General features: G+C 42.2%; 1 protein-coding gene across 1 annotated transcript; it reads left to right on the top strand.

The window, feature by feature from the left end:
- The first annotated feature begins 737 nt into the window (after window positions 1-737).
- DEFB109B (defensin beta 109B) lies at window positions 738-6,330 on the top strand. The gene is made up of 2 exons (XM_032618231.1): window positions 738-795; window positions 6,149-6,330. Exons 1-2 carry the CDS (start codon window positions 738-740, stop codon window positions 6,328-6,330), a joined length of 240 nt encoding a protein of 79 aa, XP_032474122.1.
- Window positions 6,331-23,998: the final 17,668 nt, after the last annotated feature.

Raw genomic sequence — 23,998 nt, 5'->3', positions numbered from 1 at the left:
TGCCATGCACGTGGGATCTTAGTTTCCTGACCAAGGATTGAACCCACACCCTCTGCATTGGAAGCACGGAGTCTTAACCACTGGACCACCAGGGAAGTCCCTCTTTAAGCTGTTGGCATATAGTGTTGAGACAATACACAGCTATTGAGGAAATACTGTGCTCTTTATTTGACTCTCCTGATCTCATCAATCTTGTCATATGGGACAGTTATACAAAGGATTAATAACAAATTAGTTTTCAATGTGAACTAAGTGTATTTACCTTTCAGATGCTACTAAGAACATAGTACATATGTGATACCAGCCTCTCTTTTAAAGGAATACCTTAAAAATACAGCTTCTTTTTTTTTTCAGAAATGGTCCATAGGCAATTATTTTATCCCTCTTATGGAAAAGAGTTTGCTGCGGAAGAGCTGCCTTGCAATTCAGAGGACTTTGGTAACAAGGACTATTACACTCAGTGACCCTTTAAAAGATGACTGGCCAAAGATACTGACTTCTGAGAAATGTGAGAGCCCATAGAAAAAGTAAAGGATTAGCCATCTGGTCTCCAGTAGCTAGGTTAATTTGTCACCAAATTAGGGAGTTCAGGGCTTGGAAATATTCCAGCGGAAGCTGTTTTATTTTCTTACTTGTTAAGCTTCACTGACTAAAAGGAACCTCAGTCTCCAGAAGTAAATAAAAGGCCCTGAATCCCGCTATTCCTGATTATTCACTTCTCTACCGGGCATTCAACCATGAGACTCCATTTACTGCTTTCTGTTCTCCTCCTCTCTTTGACTATAATACCAAAAGGTAAGACGGTGAATAACTGTAGAGACAGGTTTCTTAGGAGACCTACTCGGATGCGTAATTATACTGTGGCCATCTTAACTCAGACCCTAATGCACAGTCTTAGGGATGCGGAAGTCCAACATGATCATCTTCCTTAGAACTGATGAGGCCAAAATTGTGAAGCGGGACAAGGATTTCCATCAACAGAAAATGAGTTCCAAAAGCTCCATGACTAGAAAAGGGGGTTCAAACCGATGTGGAAGTGGAGAAGCTTTGACATCTGACATCAGGCTCAGCATACAAATCGAGCAGCTTTTACAAGGGCCCCCACCTCCAAAAAGGAAAGTGAAAATGGCAGCTACTGGGTCAGACTTGGTTAGTGAAGGGAAGTGATGCAGTCTGTTGGTGAGGGAATATTTGTGACTGGTAGAAATTAGGTACATAATACAGAGCTCAACGAAAAAGAATTATATCAAGTTATTAATAGGGAGCAGAGGAATTTGGAAAAAGCATGGATTTGGGACGGCACGTCAATGGAAAAATTTTAAGCAGAACGCAAAATAGGAAGGGAGCATTTTAACAACCTGAGTTACACCCTTGGTGCTCACGATGGAGAAGTTGGAATATTAAAGTGTAGACTTACAGGGAAAAGGGAACATGGCCACTTTCAGGCTGATTCATTCAGATCCTTGTAAAAACTAAGATTGTTTTCTCCACTGTTGATGTCAGGATGTTCACATCCCTCAAAATAACACCTGTGTTCACTGAACATAGATTAAGTCTGGGTAACTCTCCCTCTTCCTTGATTCATCTGTAAGATTCTTTCAAATACAATCAAAGATATTTATGTATGTTGAAATGTTTGATCTTTGCCTAATCTATGAATATCTTGGGATCTATCTGATGTACAGCTGCCCCCTCTTGAAGGAGTTCATGTACTTCTCACCTGGCCCTCAATTCTGTCAGAAGAAGACACACTTGTAGCGACAGCTAATATAAAATTATATGATGTTAATGACTTAAAATTAGAAGGCAATTTAATGGTTAATTCTTTAATTTTACAGATAAGAGAATCCATGTCCACATAAAGAATATGATTTCACTAACGTCACATAGGTAGTGGCAACACTGCAGCTGGAACCAAGTATTTTTAATCTGGGTCAGCATTGTTTCCATCGATCTAAGGGTGTAGGTATGCCCATAAAGTGGTAACCCTAATTTCTGTTAGGCTGTTTACCTCAAAGTCCCCTAATTAGACACTGAAGAACCTAAGGAGTTTTTCAAGTTTCGACTTTGGGAAGCTACAATGTCTTTGAAACATGTTACTTCACTTACCTCTAAATCCTTTTTCTTCAGTGTTTGTGGTAGGCATGTTGAATTGGCTTAACATTCTGGCATTATTATGGGGATGACTTACACTAGTCTTTAGATTTTCCTGATCTTTGTTCTTAAAATCATATAATGGTGATAATCAGACTGCTGAAAGCACTTGGTTCAAGATAATTATGTGTGCATGGTTGTTGAGTGAATTTTTTTTTTTTGCTCATGCTTGCTTTCCACCACCTAAGCTAAATTCAACTCAACATAAATGACTGTCTCCATCCAGAGTCATGAACCATGTTATGGGCCTTTTTTTTTTCAAGGTTAAGGAGGGATACTTCTGGAAGTAAAGATCAAGCCAAAAGTCACCATTATAGTGAGAAAGTGATATGGCAGTGGTTCATTCTCAGAGTGGAAAACAATTCAAGAAAAAGGTTGTCCTAGAGCAAAGGCCAGAAATAACTGACAGGAAAACAGGACTCCAAGGAATCTAGGCCTACGGTTTAGAGAAGTTCCTATGGTAATAACAAGACTGGACACCCATAAATACAACTGTACATCCAAGAGTGGGTGTCCAAATAGTTAAAAATAGGCTGGAGCCAAGAACTTTTAGAAGGAATTTTAGAGACAGAAAATGTGCGTGCGGTCAAAGAATACTTAACTGCATTCAATGGTAAGAAATGTGTACTGAGCATCTGCTACTTTCCATGGGCTGCGTGAGATACCCAAGATACAATGGGAAATGAAAGGAAGACTGTCTTCCCTCAGCAGAGAAGACAGACATTAGGCAAATGATTACAAATGCATCTATAAGTTATACATTTTAATAAGTACAATGAAAAGGAACAGAGTATTCTGAGTGCCTGAAACATGCGGTCATCGTCAATCTGCAACATCTGGGAAAAGTTCATTGAGGCGTGCCTTTTGAGCTGAAAACGGGAAGATAAGTGTTCATTGATGAACGCCTTGCAAGGAGACCTCAACACTCCTGGCAGAGGAAGAAGCCGGTGCAATGCCCCTGATGCAGAAGAAACCACAGTGTGTTTAAGGAACTGCAAGAAGGCCACGGCAGGAGAGCGCTAGTTTACACCAGAAAATGTGCCAAGCATCTCATGGAATTAGGCCACAGTGAAAGCTGCATGGCACCAAGGCTCAATCTGCAGGGACACTTCGAGAACAGGGAGGGCAAGGCTACCAGACTTTGTGCCGGGAGTGGTGACCACGAGTATCTCCATCACCAGGGATGGGTCTCGGTTTATGCTCAAAGTAGGAACATCTACGGGTTCTAGGCGGCCTACGAGCCTGATAGGTCTTTCCTTTTGTTTCACTACCTCCACTATCCTTTCTTCAGAGTTTCTCTTCCTGGTTCTGCCATAGAAGGAGTTTCAAGTTTAGAATAGCTTCCTTCTTTTCTAATCTTGAGATAATCACTCTTTGAGGTACACACATAGAATGAAGCCTGAGAAACCACCAGCAACTGTGTGGAAACAGATAAATGGTATCAATAACAATCATGAGAAATTAGGAAATCAAAACTCCTAACCTTTCAATCTGATAATTTCTGTGGTCCAAAGGTAAATAAGTCTGATCTATCTAGGTGGATTCTCTAAGTCATAATCATGTTTAGACTTGAAAATATGCACTGTCTGAAATCTCTGTTGTCCTTTGGATAAGGCGCCTTCTTCAGTGTCCCAAAGGAAGTTCCTACCCTCTAGGCACCATGATTCATACTCCATTAAAGTAGGGTACCAAAGTATAAGACAAAACTAGCAAGGGTGGTGAGGAAAGTGCATCACTGATGGTATGAAGGACTCACAATTCACAGGCAAAACCCGCCAGGGTCCAGGATGATAGATGTGGGACAGGTAGACGAGGATGCACAACAAACTCTACTTCAAGACTAATCTGGAAGGTGAATCTGGAGGACATGATGCTAAGTGAAATAAGCCAGTCCAAGAAGATAAAGACTGCATGACTGCCCTTACCTGAGGCATCTAAAAATAGTCAAACTCGTAGAAACCTGGAGCAGAACAGCGGTTTCCAGGGGCTGGGGAAGGGAGAAATGGGGAGTTGTCGTCTGATGGGCTTAAAGTTTCACTTCTACAGGATGAAGGAATTCTCGAGTTCTGCTGGGCAGACTTGTGCCTGTGGATAATGGTACCATGCTGTGTATTTAGAAATGTCAGAGTGGAGATCTCATGTTTAGTGTTCTTACCACAGTTAAAAGAAAGAAAGAAAGAAAGAACAAGTGAAGAGCAGGAGGTTACTGGGGCTGGTAACAGCGTCGGGCTCCCCACGAATCTGACAAGAACCCTTTGGAGGCGTCATGCCGACCCCTTCCTCCAGATCAGTCCTCCTTGGTTCCTCCCAAATCAGTTAGGCCAAGAGGATGGATTAAACAAAGACCCTATAATCTTTCACAGGAGGGAAAAACTCTCAATGGCCAGGTGTTTTCGGAAGAGAATATATTGCAGCCACACGGAAATGTCACGATACCTTACTTTGGCATGTGGAGATGCACCGCGTGGGACGCCTCTATGTTCATACCCAGATGCGTACTCTGCCTCTCACTATGTCTTGCCCGATATTAAAACCCCTTGATTTTAGCTTCGTTAGAAAACCTGAAAGTCTCACCAAATGTTACACTAAGTGCGTGGGTGAGGTTATCGGGGGAGAGACCGACGGCTGGTAAGAGGACTGCTGCACTGCTGGGTACGGAGCCTGCACTCTGTGTAGACAGGCGTGGGGTGGGGTCGCCCTCGGCTCTCTCCCCGAGAGCGGCGGGACCCTCGGCGCTCTCCCTGAAAGAGACGCTCCAGCCTCCAGAGCCGGCAGAGCAGAGGCGGCACCAACTCCCCGTCATGCCATTCTCTTGCCGCACGAGGCCCCGAGCCCACGGATGGCTAGGCTGAGAGTCAGATGCTGCAGCAGGCGGAGAACACAGGTTCGCACAGGCTCTGAAAACTCAGTTACAGGAGGCTGCGTTGGTGTATATGGCTGTGGGTATTTTTCTACGGGACGGTGAGATAACAATGAGGGCCTGGTTTAAATACCGCCCCCCCCCCCCCCAAACAAAGATTCAGAGCTCCAAAGTGCTCAAACTCTCAGTTAAGCGGTAGAAGTTAGGGACCAAAGAAGCCAGCCAGTCAGGGTCAGTCCATTATTGGACAGTAAAGACAGAACGGGACACAGGTGAGTTAACAGGACGGTTCAGGAGCCAGCTAATCCCCGTTGCTGGCCGCAAACAGAAGTGTCCTGTTACGTATCAGCCACCATGACCCACGGGGAAAAGGACCCTTGGCTGCGCTGGAAACGCTAGAGGAGGGATGCTGGGGTGCAAGGGAGCGGTGCTGAAGCACACCTCAGTTACGTGCTTTTCAGCAGCCCAACGCATCGGGAAAACATATGGGTGTGTTTAAGGAAAAGCACCTTTCAGCTCTGAGAGAAAATCTCTCCATGTATCTGCATATACCGGGCACTGAAGAACACAGAAAATCCGGTTCCTGCACAGTCCTGAAATGGGGGAATTAGGTAAGGTGAAATCTGGAGGATGGCTAGACTTTCCACAAGAGGAGATGAAATGAGGACAGGTGCCATACGATAAGGATGCTGTAAATGGGGATGCGGAAGTTAGCACGGGCGAGGGGGTAGAGGGTGGATACTTTGGCTGAAGTAGTCTGTCTCAGTGCAGGTTGGAGCAGGACAACTCACTAGGAGGGAAATCTACCAACCCTGAGCCTTACCCGCCAACGCCAAGGACATCTCCCCAGTCATGGTGACAACAAAGCACCCCACACGGTTCAACATGTACTGCCCTTGATAAGGACAACTCTCTAAAAGCTTCTAGAAAGCAGCCTGCCCTAAGATGTGTATAGTCCCACACTCTTAGCACCCCTCCTCCAAAAACCCACTTCTTTTGCCTAAGGGATTTTTTCATATAGGTAATATCATTTATTCTATCTCAAAGCCATTCTTCTCTAAATTTATTGCTTTACGTACATTACCAATAATTTGATGGTGAATTAATGAGGCTGTTAAATCTCTTTCTGTGCAGCAAGTACTGGCCTTATTCCAGGACAAAAACAATGTATTCTTCTGCGAGGGGTGTGCAAAGAAGGAGGATGCACCAGCACGGATGATACCATTGGTATATGTAATGATCAAAAAAAATGTTGTAGAAGGTGGTGGGTACTTCTTCCCTATCCAACGCCAGTTCCCAAATCAAAATCTCCTTGATGACAGCAAACTGTAAGCCCTTCGAACTCTAGAACACATGGATGAACTTCACAGACTCCTGTTTGACTCAGAACTCCAGAACCCGAGGATAAATTATACAGACTCCTCTTAAACTTGCTTTTCTCCCTTGACTGGAAATAAATGTCCTAATTCTACACGTACTCATCCCTGGGGACCTTCTTCTTGATGCACGTGCAAACCTCTTGAGAACTACGAGACTAAACTAAATAACAGAGGCACCTCACACCTTAAAGATGTTTAAACAGAATACGACTTTCTTATAAAAGAAAAAGATAAAATTTTAAAATGTGAAAAAAAAATCATAAGGGTATGAAATAGCAGTAGGTAGTGTTTGATTATCTAAAGAGGGATATCAACATTCTTCCTCATCTGACTCTGACCAAAAATTATTTCTGTTATTAAGAGAGACCTACTTGGGTGGCGTGAGTCAAGGTCTGTTCATCACATGGTCCTGCTGTGTGACCTCAGCAGTAGGCTGGCTGCCAACCCAGTCCTGCCAACACTGGCTGAGGCTGGTCTCCCCCACCCACTTCACCTGGGCCCTGGGGGAATGAAATGCAAGAACTGCTCCCTGCAAGGAGGCCCACAAGGAGACGACAGAGCGCTGAGGACTCAGCGTGCCCTGCTAGTTCTTTCCAAATTCGCCACGAGATAATTCCACTTTCTGGCTGGAATCATTTCCACCAGAATAATAATTCTGGATCATCTGTACTTTATGGCTAAGAAAATGAAAGGGCAAGAAAGAGGGCAAGAACATTACAGGACATGAGTTTCACAAGGATGGAAAAAATCTTTTGAATGAGGCCAAATGACTCCACAAACAAAGTTCGAGGCTTTTTGTTTCCTCAACCGTAAAGCTGGTCTTCTGTGGTCCGTCAGAAGAAGGTGGGCTATCTCACCTTCTAATAGTCTTAGGATTTATGTTTCTATTTTTTATGTGGCTATCAGGTGTCCACAAGACCATATGTTTCTTGAGTACAAAATCCGCCTTTATTCACATCTGCGTGTTCCGTGCATCACACGGTCTCACAGAACACACAGTGTTGACGTGTGCAGTTCTTGATGAAACGGTAGTTGCTTTGCTTACCAGTCATGTGACTTTGAACTATTTATTTACCTTCATTTTCCTTAAAATTCTTCTCCAATAAATGAGTGAAATAAGTCTAACTACTGGGCTTGTTGTAAGGATGAAATGAGATCATGTACACAAAGCACTTGGTATACACATGGCGAAACCCAGAAAAGCTTGCCACTAATATTATTACTGTTCTCTTGTTGCTAAAATATCTTAAGGAAATAAATCATTGTACTTAGATAGGCTTGTTATTATACGATGCATAGATTACCAGTTTAAAATAAATAAAATGGAACTAAATAGATTTCATATTGAAAGAATATATGGATAAACAACTATTTCTTGGTATTTCAGAAGAAACCACAGCAAATTGTTAAAATTTTACAGTTTCTATTATAAATACCATTGTTTTCTGATTTTTTTTTTTTTTTGTGGTTTTTTTTTTTTTTTTTTTTTGTGGTACGTGGGCCTCTCACTGTGTGGCCTCTCCCGTTGCGGAGCACAGGCTCCAGACGCGCAGGCTCAGCGGCCACGGCTCACAGGCCCAGCCACTCCGCGGCATGTGGGGTCTTCCCGGACGGGGGCACGAACCCGTGTCCCCTGCATCGGCAGGCGGACTCTCAACCACTGCGCCACCAGGGAAGCCCTGTTTTCTGATATTTAAAGCTTCATTTCTTTAATTAATATGTCTCATGACCTCCTATGAAAACTGAAATTAAAAAAGCATGTTAGGAAAAATATTAAAGGAGATTTTCATCAGGATTGATAATGAAGCTTAAATACTGACATTTCATTAGCATTAGACAATCCTTTCTAATGACATAATAGATTAAAATAAGTAACAATATCAAGGGAAGGACTTTTTTTTTTTTTTAGATGACAAAGGGAGTTAGAATTGTTATTTTATTAATGGTGTGATGGATGGTTAGCATCTCTGAGAAACAATTTCTCCCAAAGCCTCAGATCTCTATTCTTTCTGACCTAGAGATTGTATAAAGATTTTAAAGGTTTCCTTTAGGCTTTTTATTTATTATTACTTAAAATGTTGCTAGACATATACTCACCAAATGCACATAAGAACTGTTGGTTTCACACCTAGAAACACTTAGAAAATACAATTCGAAGTTACTAACCATAGAAAAATATAACTGCAGTGAAATAAGCCATAATCGAAGCGAGTGTGTGCTCTCTCAACAAGATATTAGCTGGAACATTAATAATACTTCAACGCGTCTCTTCTTTTTCAATTCAAAGGCGCTAACCTGAAGGCATATGTCCTTGTCTAGGTGAAACCTAGACATGGGCCATCGTTTGAAATGTCAGATTGCTCAAATGGGCAATAACGTAACATCACAACTTGATCCCACTTACAGGCCTAGCCAGGTGCACATCCAGAGTAGGAAGCAATCCCTGTTAGTTATTTTATGGGTAAGATGTTAACATTTTTATCATAATTCAAATATGTTTTCTGGAAGAGGTAACATAATAGGTCATTATCCTTCACTAATACGTTCCTATATTTTAAGCTAGTAGTTAGCTGGCCTATTATTTAACACGCATTGGAAAGAGTATTAAAGAAAAACAGTCAATTTAAATCCGAAGATCTGAAATGTGGCTAGTGTGCCTGAGAAAATGGCGCTTTCTTTTATTTTAATTAATTGTAATTTAAATATAGCCACATGTGACTAGTGACTTATACAGCACAGCATAGCTTCAGGGCTCTGGACCGGCGCCGAGTGACACCGTGATGAAGCACGTTGCCTTCAGGCCAGGCAGCTTGTGTGCGAATCTCAACTCCATGGCCTGCCAGTTGTGCGACCCTATTCTGGAAAATGAGGATAACCATACTCACTTCATTGAGTATTATGAGGATTAAATGACTGTGCATATAGAAAGCCCTTACGGCAGTATCTGCACTTATCATGAGAGCAATGCTCGGCCATCCTGGGTTCTTGGGAGTGATGAGGAAAGAGGGAGAGAGCACTGTGAGAACACTGGGTAAGGAGCTCTAGCCACTTTCTAGATTCATCCTAGACTAGCTTTTCCATCCCTAATGCCATCACTTTGTTCTTCTTGCGAGTATAAAGAGCTCTCTCGGAACAGGCACTGAGAATCGCAGTTTAGGACACGGCTTTCCACAACCGAACTTACACTGGATAAATGTGTCGTCACACAATGAGGAAAAGTTTAAGAGTTAAAAGAATCACAAGCCAAACGCTGCCAGCTCTCCGGTGAATCCTCTGGAGACGTTTTATTCCTAGGCTGGCGAGGGAAGGTACAAAAGAAAAGGGTCCTGTGTTGGCTACAAGGATACAATCTCTGGGGTAGCTTCAGCCCTCAGATCTCCGACAAAACCAAACCCCTCCTCTCAGCAGGGTTTTCTCCATGGAGAATGCAATACCACAGATTAGAAATTCAGTTGTGTTGACATGAGTCCTGCTTCCGAATTTGACTAGCCTTGGGAGGATAGGAGGGTGCCTTTAAATAACTCCTCTTCTGCTGTGAATCAGTTTTATGACATCGGTTTCTTCTCAGCCCTACCCGTGATCAAGCCACCAGGAAGAGGGAGGTTTTGTGGGCACCGGAGAAGAGACTGAGAAATCGTTTGGCTGGGGGTGTCTTTCAGGCAGGGGAGACACCTGCCTGTCTTAGTGTTGGTGTGTGGAGCTGTGAGACCTCTGAAATAAGGCGGGATGGTGACTTTGGAAAGAGAGAGTCACACTTGGAAATGAAGCGTCATATCTGGAGAAAATGTTGCTTTGGTAAAGCCCACTAAAGGCTGAAAGAACAGTTTAGTGAAATGTTGGAATGACTGGCAGTAACAACATCATGAATTGCCTTTTCTTATCACCCCCTAACTTTTCACCTGGTAAAATCCCACACGTGCCTCAAGGGATCGTTCAATTGTCATGCCCCTGCTTAGCCTTCCCCCAGATGCCCTCCAAACCCATCTCACGAGGCAAATCAATCTCTTCCTCCTTTGTGTTCTCCACACATGAACATACCTTTGTGGACGTCTTCACTCATTTTAACTTAGTTTCAGAAGTGTCTCAATTCATGGAACTCTTAATGCCTCATAATTATTTCTAGGGCACCCTGGACCAAAAGAAATGCCTAACAGTTTCGGTTATTAGGTCTTAATAACTTATCTCTGCCCTAACAACATAGTAACCACGTGAAAAATAAAACGCACAAATCGAAAGAAAAAGTAATACTTTTTAACTTTTAAATAACCCAATTACTGACTAATGGTAGGTATGTGCCCACTGGGCACTGAACAACTTCTCAAATCTTGGAATGAGATGGGACACAGCCACCCTCGCTTTCTGCTCCACAGCGATTCCCTGTGTGGCTCCTGACGGCGCAGCTGAGCAAGGTCTGACGTCACTGGGAGGAACGTAGCAGGTCTAATGCTGAAGGTGAGAAGTACTTTGAGGTAGTAGTTTCGGCAGAGTCCAAAAAAAAAAGTTCAGCATCTGCCTTTCCCTTGAATTTTTAAAATATTTCATGTGCCCTTGGAACTGGCTGAGGAGCGCAGGGGTGCCTGGTCGCACAGCTGCAGACCTGAACTTCAGGCACTTATAAGAATGTCTTCCGTTCACCATAGATTGTGAGCTTCCTGAGGACACCACTGTGACTGGCAGCTTGTATTTGCAGCTCACCACCTCATGAGTTATGGAAAACTGTTGGATCTACGGGTGAGATGAGCAGAAACCGGCCACGATTTCCGGGTTTTGTTGCTGCGATCGATGCTCCGTGAGAACTTATCTATTGCATGTCGCCGATGACCCAGAGAAGGCTGTTACTGCTTTGGTGCAGAGAGGCTGGAAGCTAACACAGCAGGAATGTGGCCCAAGGGAGCAGAGGGGGCTTCCAAGTGACTGGCCTGGGAAGAAACGCAGACCACCGGAGACTGAGTATTATGGTCACTTCCTACCAGGTTTTGCCTGGACAGACAGGGTGCTTTCTCTGACGCTGTAAGGATTGTGCCCTCAGTGGCAGAAAATATTTCACAAGCGACAGCATGTGTTTTGCACAGATTGATGTTCGCAGCTGAACGCTGAGTGCGGGACGGCCGGGAGCCTTCGGCCCAGGGGCCCAGCCTGACCCTCACCAATAGGTTTCTTGCTAGCTGCTGGAAGGGTTTTGGCGACTTATCTTCATGGTGATCGCTTGCAGTTTATTGTTTGCATTCCTGGTTAACACTTTAAACAGCATTTTCTAAGTTTCTTCTAGAAATATTACTGTTCTAGGAGAAGTTAATAAGCATGCCACGAAACATAGATTCATACATTTGAGAACCTCGTGGTACCAAAATCCACAATAAAAATCAGCCTATTAAAAGCTTGGAATTGAATTAATTCAGGATTTCTCAAAGCTTCTGATATATTTTAATGTATATAAAATATATAATAAATATAATAATTATTATTATAAATGATGATTGAATGCTCAGTAGGGGTTGGGCTTGGAAATACTTTTTTCTGTAAAAGGTCAGATGACAAATATTTTAGGCTTTGTCAGTCACATACACCCTCTGTCATGAATCCTGAATCTTGTTTTTGTTTGCTTGTTTGTTTGACACAACACTAAAAGATGTAAAATCCATTTTTAACTCTTAGGTTTGAAACAGTTTGTTGTCCCCTGAGAAATTTCAAACACCACCAATTTGTGGTTTCAACTTATAATATACTTTGAAGCTGGAGGAATGAAATCTTCCAATGAATTGGAAGTAAATTGTAAGAGAAAGGGAGGCATCGAGGATGCCTCTCAAGTCTGTTGGCCTAAGCAATCCAGCGGGGGGGATGGAGGGGACCGAAACTGAAACTGGCTTGTGGGTCAGAACTCCATGTCAGGTGAGTTAAGCTTGAGACACCCAGTGACATGCAGGTGGAAAGATGAGGTGGGTGAATATACACACAAGTTTGGAACTGGGGTGAGGTCAGCACTGAGATATATATTTGGGAGGGAGCAGGTATTCAAAGATATGGCACTGAGTGAGTTTACTTAGAGAGCAAGGATAGACACACCAGAAGCCTGCGGACTGAATCCTGGGACACCACCCTGTTTAAGGGTAAGGAAGAGAGAGAATTCAGCACTGGTGACTGGGGAAAAGGAAACCCAGAGAGGGCGAGAAACCAAGAGAGACGTTTCAGGAAAGAGGCAGTGACTCTAGAATTTTTTTACAAATTCCCCCATGAAACACCTATTAACACCTAGTTACTGGTTGTATTCGTTTGCTAGGGCTGCAGTAACCGAATATCACAAGCTGGGTGGCCTAAACAACAGACATCTATTGTCTCACAGTTCTGGAGAATAGAGGTCTGAGATCAGGGTGTCAGCAGGGTTGCTTCCGTCCCTGGCCATGAGGGAGAATTTGTTCCAGGCCTCTCTCCCTGCTTCCGCTGGTTTGCTGGCCATCTTTGCCATTCCTTGGCTTGTAGAAGCATCACCCCGGTCTCTGTCTTCCTGTTCACGCGGCGTTATCCCTGTGTGTGTGTCTGTATCCAAATTTCCCCCATGTACAAGTATGCCAATCATACCAGAATGGGGGCCTACCCTACTCCAGTATGCTCTCTTGTCAACTGATTACATCTGCAATGACCCTATTTCCAAATAAAGCCACGTTCTGAAGTACTGGAGGTTAGGACTTCAGCATATGAAATTTGGAGAGATGCTACTTAACCCATAACACTACTTTTGCATGAAACACCATTTGGGAATAGATGGTTTGGACATATTTAATAAAGCCAACACTTGGTAAATGTAGGAGTAAAAAAATGTTTGCCAGGATATTATAATTTATATATAACTTTATAAATAGAATCTACTTAGATATCAATGTTCTATTTTCTTTGTTAATTGAGGATACTAACAAGCTGACTTTCGGCATTTTAACTGAATGCCCAACCTTGTTTAGCTTTAGATTAAGTCAAGTTTGGTTTAATTCGGTTACACTGAAATTTCCTGAGATAACAAAACTATCAGATGTTGCTATTTTAATAATAAATTATCTAGAACGTTCTGGATTTTTTTTCCTTATGAGGATAAATGTTTTGATAAAACTTTGATTACCCATGATTGTTAAGATATCCTTTGTAACTGAAGAGTTTCGTAACTGTAATGTTGTATGTTCTAGGAGGACTAGAGATAAATGTCAAAGGTTGAAAAGACAACTTGGTTTTTATACAGATCTCTAGAATGGTATTTTGAAATAAATCCTTCATTTCTACCTAGTTTATTACAAGCTCTCTTTCCCTTACAAGTCTAATGCACTCAAAATAAAACAATTCATTAAAGAATCAATTCGGTTAATGAAGTTCCTATTAGATTTGAATAATTCAAACTGATACGTTCCTTTTAAGTTATATTTAATGAACACTTTGTCAGTTTATTAAATTTTTAAAAACCTAAAAATTTTTTAAAAACTTTTAAATATGACACAGTTTGCTACAGGAGATACTGTATTATTTTAAACTCGTACGCCCAATAAACCGAGAATTGGCATACACCGTGGGAAACTGTATCTGATACAGAATAGGAGGCAATAAGACTGAAGGAATAAAGTATCGGGGCTCAGCCAAGCGGACTCTGCCTCCTGACCCTACGTGCCTCGACAGAACCCAAGTCAGGCATCACTACTCCACTCAAGAAAAGACAAACTATGACATCTTGTGGTTAAAAGCCTTTTTCCATTTTCGACAATTTTCAGTTTCCAAGACAGCTAAGAAGCTGCAGCTCTTCTAGCAGAGTACAGAGCATTAGGTAAAAGAATTGGAAATACATAATAAAATTGAAAATACAGGCTTAGCTTGCATGCTAATGAAAGTGAGAGATTTTAAAATAAAACTCATTAAGATGGTTCTGGTTCCCTTTTTCTAGAAAACTAACATTTAACGTGATTCAAAATTGACCACCTAAAGTAAAATAACGAAAATAAATTGAAAATGGGTAGTTTAAGTGATGCACACGTAATCTAATATATTTATATGTGGTCAACCGACAGCCCCAGGCGCCTCCCACAGCTTCGTGATTCAGCTAATAGAAATCATTAGCACAACGCCCACATGCGAAGCAGCCAAAAACAGCCATTTCTAAGCTGCAGTTCTTTGGCTAAGATTCAAAACAACAAAAGGAGAGGAAAATTGTCATTGCTAACTCCACCTAAATCAGCTGTGCCATTCTGTCATAAATACATATAAGCCCATCACATTTACTCAAAATACTAAAGAAACAGAAAGGCTTACATTTGTCCCATCCCCTCATGAATTTCTCAGCCTGGATTAAAGCACTTTTATATTCCAAATCATTATTTAGGAGAACTACTAAAGACCATCATTTTCTTATAGGAAGAATGAAACCCTCCCTCCGGGTGGTGGGAGGGATAAATTGGGAGATTGGGATTGACATAGACACACTACTAGGTATAAAAGAGATCACTAATAAGGACCTGCTGTAGAGCACAGGGGACTCTACTCAATACTCTGTAATGGCCTATATGGGAAAAGAATCTGAAAAAGGAGTGGATATATGTATATGGAGAACTGATTCACTGTGCTGTACACCTGCAACTAACACAACATTGTAAATCAACTACTCTGCAATAAAAATTAAAAAAAGAGGAAGTAGGAAGTTCCAAAAAATATCTATTGTATTTTGTAGGCAGAAGAACTTGAGGAATCAGTGAGAATCATGTAATTTTTCTCATGCTTACCTAGATCCAATTTTAGTCTTCTGAGAAATGCTTCCAATTTAAATCACATGAAGTCCTCCTGGGACCCCCTGACTTTAAAAAGGATCCCCTCACCCTTATTCTATTTGAACTGTTTCTTAGTCCAGCACATCTGTGAACTTATTGAAAACCCCCTCAAATCACTGGTGGAGCAAACAGGTTAGGGGGAAAAACATAATAAACATGAGTAGCATGAGTAATTACAAGTTTTCCTTGTGGAAAACTTACTGCATGGAAGGGACTGTTCCAAGTGCTTTACATGATTTTCACTTTTTGCTTTTTCCTGCAAAAGACTATATGTGGTAGATACTACCCTTGTAGAACAATGATCAGAGAGAGACAAATAACATATGGTATCCCTTATACATGGAATCTAGAATATGACACAAATGAACCTGTCTACGAAACAGAAACAGAATCACGGACACAGAGAACAGACTGGTGGTTGCCAAGGGGTGGGGTGGGCGAGGGATGGAGTGGGAGGTTGGGATTAGCAGATGCAAACTCATATATATAGGATGGATAAACAACAAGGTCCTACTGCATAGCACAGAGAACTACATTCAATATCCTGTGATAAACCATAAAGGAGAATATAAAAAGAAGAATGTATACATATGTATAACTGAATCACTTTGCTGTACAGCAGTAATTAACACAACATTGTAAATCAACTATACTTCAATAAAATTTTTAAAAAAACAAATTTAACAAAAAATAGTAATAATTAGTATCAAGGCTGCAAAGAACAACGGGGTCTTAGGAAGTGCAATTTGGGAGACAGATTCAGGTAAATCAGAGTGCCCTGGGGAAGAGGAAGAGGCAGGGGCTCACAAAGGCAAGAGCAGAAGGTTGTTAACGTTGTTGGGTAAGAATCATGATTGAGTCTGACGCAAGCGAGGGAGCATCTGTCCTTAAGCGGTGAGGCTGACATGAGTGCTTTTGGGGTGGAGGTCTGATGAGCACCTTGAGGCTCTGGGACTTTGGGCAGATTGGTTCTGTGTTAAGACGGCAAGTGGTCAGAGGTCAGATCCCATCTGGGCCGACACATGCGTAAGTCACACGTTCTCCATGGCCTCCAGCTCTGGCTCAGAGAGCTCTCTCAGCCATACCGGCTCCATCTTGATTTTCCTTTCACACCCTCATTTCACAGATGAGAAAACGGAGGCACAGAGTAAGCATCTCCACCACGGTTGCAGGGCTACTAAGTGGCAGTGCTAGGATTCAAATCGAGCCAGTTTTCTAAAGACCCTGACTCAATAGTAGAGGGAAATACCAGTGGTTTTGAAACTATGCAGGAGCATGTGGGGCTTGTGAGCACAGAAACCTGGCAAACAGCTGCTACTCAGGGAAGGGAGGGGATGCAGAGAAGAGGGAGGCGCATCCAGTAGACACCAGTGCAGCCTGGGGCAGGGCCCTGCTCCACCCAAAGGGATACACGTGACGATATCTTTGAGCTCCTTACAGAACTAAAACCCCCCAGTGGAAGATGTCCGGCATCCTTCATTCCAGAGAAGACCACCTGAGGCCAGACTAAAGGAACCAGAGAAGCTCATGGAGAGATCACCTGAGGCCACATTAAAGGAGTGCAGGCCCTGCGCACACCCTAACCTTACCAGCAACCCCGCCCTTGAACCACTGCTCTAAAACTCACCAGATCCTTCTGGGTTGGGACACACAGTTTTTCAGGGCCGGAGCCCACTGTGTCCCACTTTGCCTGGCAAAGCAATAAAGTTATTCTTTTCTACTTCACCCAAAACTCTGTCTCTGAGACTCGATCTGGCACTAGTGCACAGAGGCTGAGTTTTCAGCATCAGTTTCCCAACCTGGAGACAGTTCAGAGACAGACAGCAGTCGTAGCTCAAAGAGGAAACCACAGACCAGCTCTCAGTCCCTTCACGTCCCCACAGGCTTCGTGTGGCATTCAGTATGTACCTCAAGTATCCTGGAGATCCAATGAGCTCTTTCTCTTAAAGTATTTGCCTGAAGACCACCACTCCATTGCTAATAAAATGTCTGGTGAGATAAAGTATAATTAAATTGCATCAGTCCCAATATTTCACTTGAAACCCTAAAGTTTTTAGGGAACAACCACGTTTGATGGTTTGTTTTCCCAAACATTGTGATCATTTAACAAATAAACTATGACCTCTGAGAAAGATGAAACAGAAAGTCACATCTTACGGTTTTTTTTTGTTTTTGTTTTAGCATGCCAGGATGTCTTTTACTGTTCCAAGGCCTGTCACTCAATGCCCAAAATATCCTTTAAGGAACTTTCATTTCAATTGATTGATTTTTTTTAAAAAAACAAATGTAAGTTTGTTGTTGTTGTTGTTTTGCGGTACGCGGGCCTCTCACTGTTGTGGCCTCTCCCGTTGCGGAGCACAGGCTCCGGAGGCGCAGGCTCAGCGGCCATGGCTCACGGGCCCAGGCGCTCCGCGGCACGTGGGATCTTCCCGGACCGGGGCACGAACCCGCGTCCCCTGCATCGGCAGGCGGACTCTCAACCACTGCGCCACCAGGGAAGCCCCAAATGTAAGTTTGGAAGGAGTCACAGATTCCACAGATTAGTGTGTTTACTCTATGGAGTCTGAGGAATTTAGGGTTAACTGAGCAGTCTGCAGTTTTCAGGCGGAGGTGGTAGGTGGGCGGGGAGACTGTGAAACTAAAAATGAAACGCTTCAACGTGTTTTCCAAAATTCTTGAGCATAAGGATGCAGGATTTAGTCCTTTAACTAATGGGATTAAATGGCTCAGCTTGGAAATGGGCAAACTGGAATTTTTCACAGCAAAGTAGACAATTCAGATTCCACTTTCCTTCAGGGTAGGAAAGTTACATGAACTCATCCCTATGTCCAGAGCAATGACACAAAGTGGATTTTGTTTACAGTAATTAGAATGGAGAGAAATAATTTTCAAAGACTGGGCAGGGATCAAGTGGCAATCAAAATCACCAATGCTTGAAACACTCAAGTGCCACCAGGGGAAATGCCTTTTAATTTCCGGCTTAAATGGGAAAACTGCCTAAGGGAGAACGGATGACGTTCTTGTCAGGGCTGGAAAGAAGCTTCGTCGTGAAGCAAGTCAAGCCCTTCCTCTCTGGCTGTCATCTGTACCCCTTCTTGTCCCGAAGTCCTCAGTCTCACCCTTAGAAACTGTCCCCCACCACTCCTCACCCACCTGGACCCCACCCCAGATCCTGCTCTTCTTTCCCAAAGTTTCTCGTGGTTACTCTCAGAAAAACCTGAAGGCCTGGGATCACGTGGCCTCCAGGCCTGCAGAATTAGACGTCCAATCATTTTACTAGTCCAAGTTCATGTTCTGAGGGGATTGAGTAGTTGCCTCCCACTGATGCTTCTCTGCTTGCATGTTACACGTGCCAGTAACCCAAAGCGGCATCCTGGGCTCTGGAGTCCAGGGTGGGCTTTGGGAGCGGGGAAGGGGTAGGGACTGTCAGATCCAGCAAATACAAATACAGGATGCCCCAGGTAGGCTGGATATTAGATAAACAATCTTTTAGTATAAGAATGTCCCATGCATACGTATGCCCCATGCAATATTTAGGACATAGTTATACTAAAAAAATTATTCATTGTTTATCTGAAATTCAAATTTAACTGTGCATCCTGCCACAGTTTTGTTTGGCAAGGTGGTGGTGGGGTGTCCTTCAGGGCTCTTCAATTCCCCAAACAGACAAAACTACTGTACTTGTTCTGCCAGCTCTTGTTGCTAGAGGTGCAAGTCAGTGAAGTGGTTTCGTTACAAAAGTCTACGGCACACAGAGCTCAGAACGCACACTTCTTTCCAAATAAAGATGGAACATCACACTCATCAACAAAAGAGGCCCCTGTTCCAAGTGATTTACTTAGCGCTACAGTAAATTTGCATTCATTCAAGTACATGTTCCCACTGGGCTCCATTTAGAACGTATGACAGGCATTTGCAGCTCAGTTACCGAATTCCGAAGGCATAAGACGTAAGCATGCTTAGAATTGGAGGTTTCTGAGTACTACCAGTTAAGAGCTATGTTAGTTTCGTGGTGGTCCTGTACCGAGTTACCACCGACCCCGTAGCTTACGATAGCAAAGTGTATTGTCTTAGAGTCCTGTTGGTTTGAAGTCCAAAATGAGTCTGGCCAGGCTAAACTCAAGGCTGTCGCCAAGGCCGCATCCCTTCTGGAGGCTCCTCGCTCTGTCTGGCTTCTAGATGCCCTGCACGCCTTCTCACGCTGTGTCATCTGATCTCTGTCCACAGTTTCATCTCCCTCCGGCTCTCTTCTGCCTCCATATCCCATTTCCCACTTAAAAGGACCCTTGTCATCACACTGGACCCATCAGGATAATCTCTCTATTTTAAGGTCATCTGGTTAGTACCCTTAATTTCATCTGCCACCTTTATTCCTCTTTCCATGAAACCTAACATATTCACCGTTTCCAGAGACAGGGACATGGGCATCTTTTATGGGCCGCTCTTCTGCCTCATGAGCTTTGACGTACGCCTCATTCTACAGAGATAAAGGAAGTCCAGTTTGGTGGTACACTCTTATCACACATGTAGTTAACGTAAAGGCCTTCAATCGCTGACTCATTAATGAGCGTATCTTTATTGGCAATCAATGGTAGGTGCTGTCAGTATATAAAACACTTGAACAAATCACAGTCCCTGACCTCAGAGGGCTTACAAGCTATGTGTTCATCACGCATGGACCCGGTATATGAGGGAAGAGCTTCAAAGCCAAACAAGAGTATTTCTCAAATCTTTAGTTGGCAACCCAGCAGGAGAGAATAAAATGTAATAATTACCACTGTAATACAAGACAATAAGAGCAGACCAGCAAATCACGACTGTATAAATAAAGCACAATCATGTGTTTTGGAGGCATGATTATACAGCTATTAAGAGAAAGGTGTTTAGGCTTTAGGTAGAGCTGGTTTCAAATCCTGACTAACAGTCTGGAATCAAGTAGTTATAAAACCAAGTGTTATAAAAGTCTGAGTTTCCTCTTCAACGAGATGTGAATAGTACCTACTACGATGAGTTTTGCATGAAGAATATGTACAGAGCTTAGAGCTCCTAGAAAGTGTTCAATAATTACAGTAATTATAATCAATAAAAGCTGAAATTTAATGAAGATTATACACCACAGAAACTTATCACTGAACTTGTAGCATAAAAGGAAAATGTAATAAAGGAATGAATCATTTTTAAAATGTCTCAAGAACCTAAACTCACCAACCTAAAGAGAACCCAGCTGAACACTGAATTGCCTGATATTTATACCAATTGCATTAAAGACCCTGGGAATAAAAGGGAACTTCCTTTTCCCCCACTGTCTACAAAAGAAAACGATCAAAATGATTTTATCAAGCAGAAGCAGACCTTTCCAGGCACTGATGGAGTACATCCTGGCATATACAGAGTGGCCTTAGCTGGTAAATCATATTAACATAATAGAGTCCTAAGAATGGAAGTTCTCCAAGTAATTTCCCATTCAAACTTGTAAACTCGTATCTGACCCAAGAGAGTGTGTGTATGTGTGCGTGTCTATCAAGAAACAAAGTTTCGTGATAAGTAATAATAGAAAATTAGGATTTTGTCCCCACTGTCACCTTGTTCTAATTCTTTCTTCATAAAAGGTTCATATCTGTAAAACTGTTGCTTACATTTTATATGCCCATCCTCATGAAATTATGCAATGCAAGGATTCCACAGTACATGGTTAAGAAAATGATGTTTAGAGAATAAACGAAGTCGTTTGGTGTTGGCAGTTGGAGCTCTTCCCCAATGACATTTCTGTACTGTGTTGCACTGCTTTCTTCTAAACACGCTTGAGTAGAACGTCTGATCTCTCCGACAAGCACAAGCTGCTTTCTTTGCATCCTATAGAAAATGAATCTAACTAGCCAATTAAAAGTGTAGAATGTCTGACTGACTTCTGCAGAATCCAGAAAAAAAAATGATACAAGTAAACTTATTTACAGAACAGAAACAGACTCACAGACTTAGAGAATGAACTTACAGTTACCGGGGGGGAAGGGTGGGGAAGGGATAGTTAGGGAGTTTGGGATTGACATGTACACACCGCTGTTTTTAACATGGGTAACCAACAAGGACCGACTGTAGAGCACAGGGAACTGTACTCAGCATTATGTAACAACCTAAATGGGAAAAGAATTTGAAAAAGGGTAGATACATGTGTATGTACAACTGAATCACTTTGTTACACACCTGAAACTAACACAACACTGTTCATCAACTGTACTCCAATATAAAATACAAAGTTAAAAAAAAATAAAGATGTGCTTTTGGGCACCAAAACAAACAAACAAACAAGAGTAGAATGTCAGGCCACTCGAGATAAGGCAGCTTTAAAATTACTGTCTCAGTCAACGCAGATATGCCTTAAAGACTGTGGTAGGCGGGTCAGGAGAAGAGAGTGCAAGGGAAATGGGCCTGTGGAAGACGGTCAGACCCACCCGATGTGAAAAGGACGTGGCCCGTCACGCTCCGTCCAGGAGGCAGAGAAAGGGAGCCTCAAGCCAAGGAGCAAGGGAGACTCTAGAAGCGGAAAAGAAAGGAGGTGGATTTTCTGCCAGAGTTTCCAGAAGGAACGCAGCCCAGGAGATACCCTGATCTTAGCCCAGTGGGACCCACGTTGGACTTCTAACCTACAGAACGCTTAGATAACAAATGTGTGTGGCTGTTAAGCCCCTAAATTTGCGGTCATTTCGGACGGCAGCAATAGAAAACCAAAACGAATATTAACTGAGAGACTTTAATATACTGAGGTGAACCCTAGAGACAGGAAGGTTCAATCCAGTTTATCCAAGCCTCTCGGTGAAGATTCACTTCTAGTGAGGGCTGCCAGATAAAATACACGACTTGCAGTTAAATATAAAGTTCAGGTAACCAATGAATATTTTTTAGCGTGAGAATATGCAATATTTGGCCCACTTTTACAACAAATTTTCCATTGTACCTGAAATTCAAATTTAACTGTGTCCTGTTTTTTTGCTTGTTAAATCTGGCAACCTTATTTTTAATACACATATGTGGGACATTCCAGGGATTACCTCTACTCAACAGAACTGCTTCCTGCCAACCATGCTGAAACCCGCTTAACGATTCTCCCCCTGTATTCTGGGTCTAATTTATCATGCACAGACTGTCTTTCTCCATGATGAAACAGTTGCCTGGTCTCCATCTCTACTCGTGGTATTACTGTCATAAATTGCAAATGAAGGTCAGCGGAGTTTTGCCAGATGTGACAGTCCTAGAAGCATCGGGAGCCTCAAATGCTTTGTCCTCCTTGGATTTCACCCAATTTACATTTCTCCTCTGCCAAAATGCATCAGAACTATCTGAGCACTACTCAGAGAGCAGTATTCAGGCTCCGAACCCGGGCATAAATATGCTCCCTCTGCTTGTTTTAAATAATCTCATTCCCACGGCAGCTGTTGATTCTGCTTTGCTGAACTGATCAGCAGATTGTGTGGCAATGCCGTAAATCTGAACAAACTAGCCTGCCTTTTCCCACAGCACTTTCCCCTGCCTGTTAACTTACACTTAAGAAAATCATGATTCATGCATAACTGTACATGTAATAGTTTAATATTTTCCAAAAGAATTACACAGTTCCTTTCAGTGGTTCTTATATGGCCAAGGAATGGGTGAGGATAGAACTTCTGTTTCTGTTGTCAGAAAGTATAATGTGGTACATGCCCACTTATTACAAATTGACAAGCTTCTATTCTCATAGTATAGAGGCTATTGGTGGAAATAATTTGTTCCTCTTTCAGCAGGATATAATGAGGAAGGTAGGATGTTAGTTCTAGACAAGACTTAGGGGTATAATAGTAAATTTATGTTAGAGTTACATCTTTCCATTAATACACTTGGGGTTTATTCCAAGAAGTATGGTTTTTTTTTAATGATATAAGATTTTTAATACAGATTCTTCAGGTAGCCTTATCATTTGTCATGAAATAGTTTTTTTAAATACATGAATAATGTTCAGCCATGAATAATGTCCATTTCTGTTCACTGAGTTTTTGAACGACACCAGTGTTGTTGCCTCTTTAGAGTTTTGGGAGAGATTCTAAACAATACTAGATAAAATTTTCATTCAACACAGTATAATTTTTTTACTATAGTGCATATGTGAGAAATACCATATGCAGTATAATTATAATCCTTACTATATTATTATCTTTTCCTTTTGAACAATACTAAGGTAGATGGTGGCAGTTCTGATATTACCGTAAAAGATAAATCTCTTGCAAACATAAAACGTCCTAAATGTCATTTTTACAAGTGAAGAAAAAAACGATCCTAAGAAGATAAAGATCTTGCCTAAGGATCTATGGTGGGTGATAAGGTTAAGGGTTTATTATAGAGAATAAGGATTTAAGGTGTATGATAAAATACAAAATAGAAACAGTGCAGATGGTACAGCAAGAGAAGAATCATAAAAGGTTGAGAACTGAGGGTAAAGACTTCAATACTGTAAAGATAAGTACCTTGTTTGAAGTGGTCCACAGCTTTGACATTATGCTTTCTAGAAGCGAAAAAACAAAGTGAAGTATTGCCACTTGCACTTTTTAAAGAATCAACCAAACCGCTTGCTTAGGAGAAGCACAGATATTACTGGTACTAATACGAGACACGAATTCCTGCTTGGGTTCTCTTCATAAAGGGAACACCATGTAACATATAAGCCAAACATCTTAGAAACTCCAGACAAGAACCGAGTCCAAAACCCAGATCTATAGATTTTCCACCTCATTATGTAGAGATGTTGCTTTACGATTCTTCTCAGCAAGACTGTAGATTCCCCATTA

Source organism: Phocoena sinus, chromosome 21 (assembly GCF_008692025.1).
Source record: "Phocoena sinus isolate mPhoSin1 chromosome 21, mPhoSin1.pri, whole genome shotgun sequence".
In the NCBI taxonomy this organism is placed as follows: domain Eukaryota; kingdom Metazoa; phylum Chordata; class Mammalia; order Artiodactyla; family Phocoenidae; genus Phocoena; species Phocoena sinus.
This window is presented reverse-complemented; position numbering and strand designations above follow the sequence as displayed.

Bases quoted from the DNA above. Each gene is read 5' to 3' on its own strand.
- DEFB109B (XM_032618231.1), top strand. From the start codon at position 738: ATGAGACTCCATTTACTGCTTTCTGTTCTCCTCCTCTCTTTGACTATA. The intron at 796-6,148 runs GTAAGACGGTGA...CTTTCTGTGCAG, and splicing joins TTTGACTATAATACCAAAAG to CAAGTACTGGCCTTATTCCA.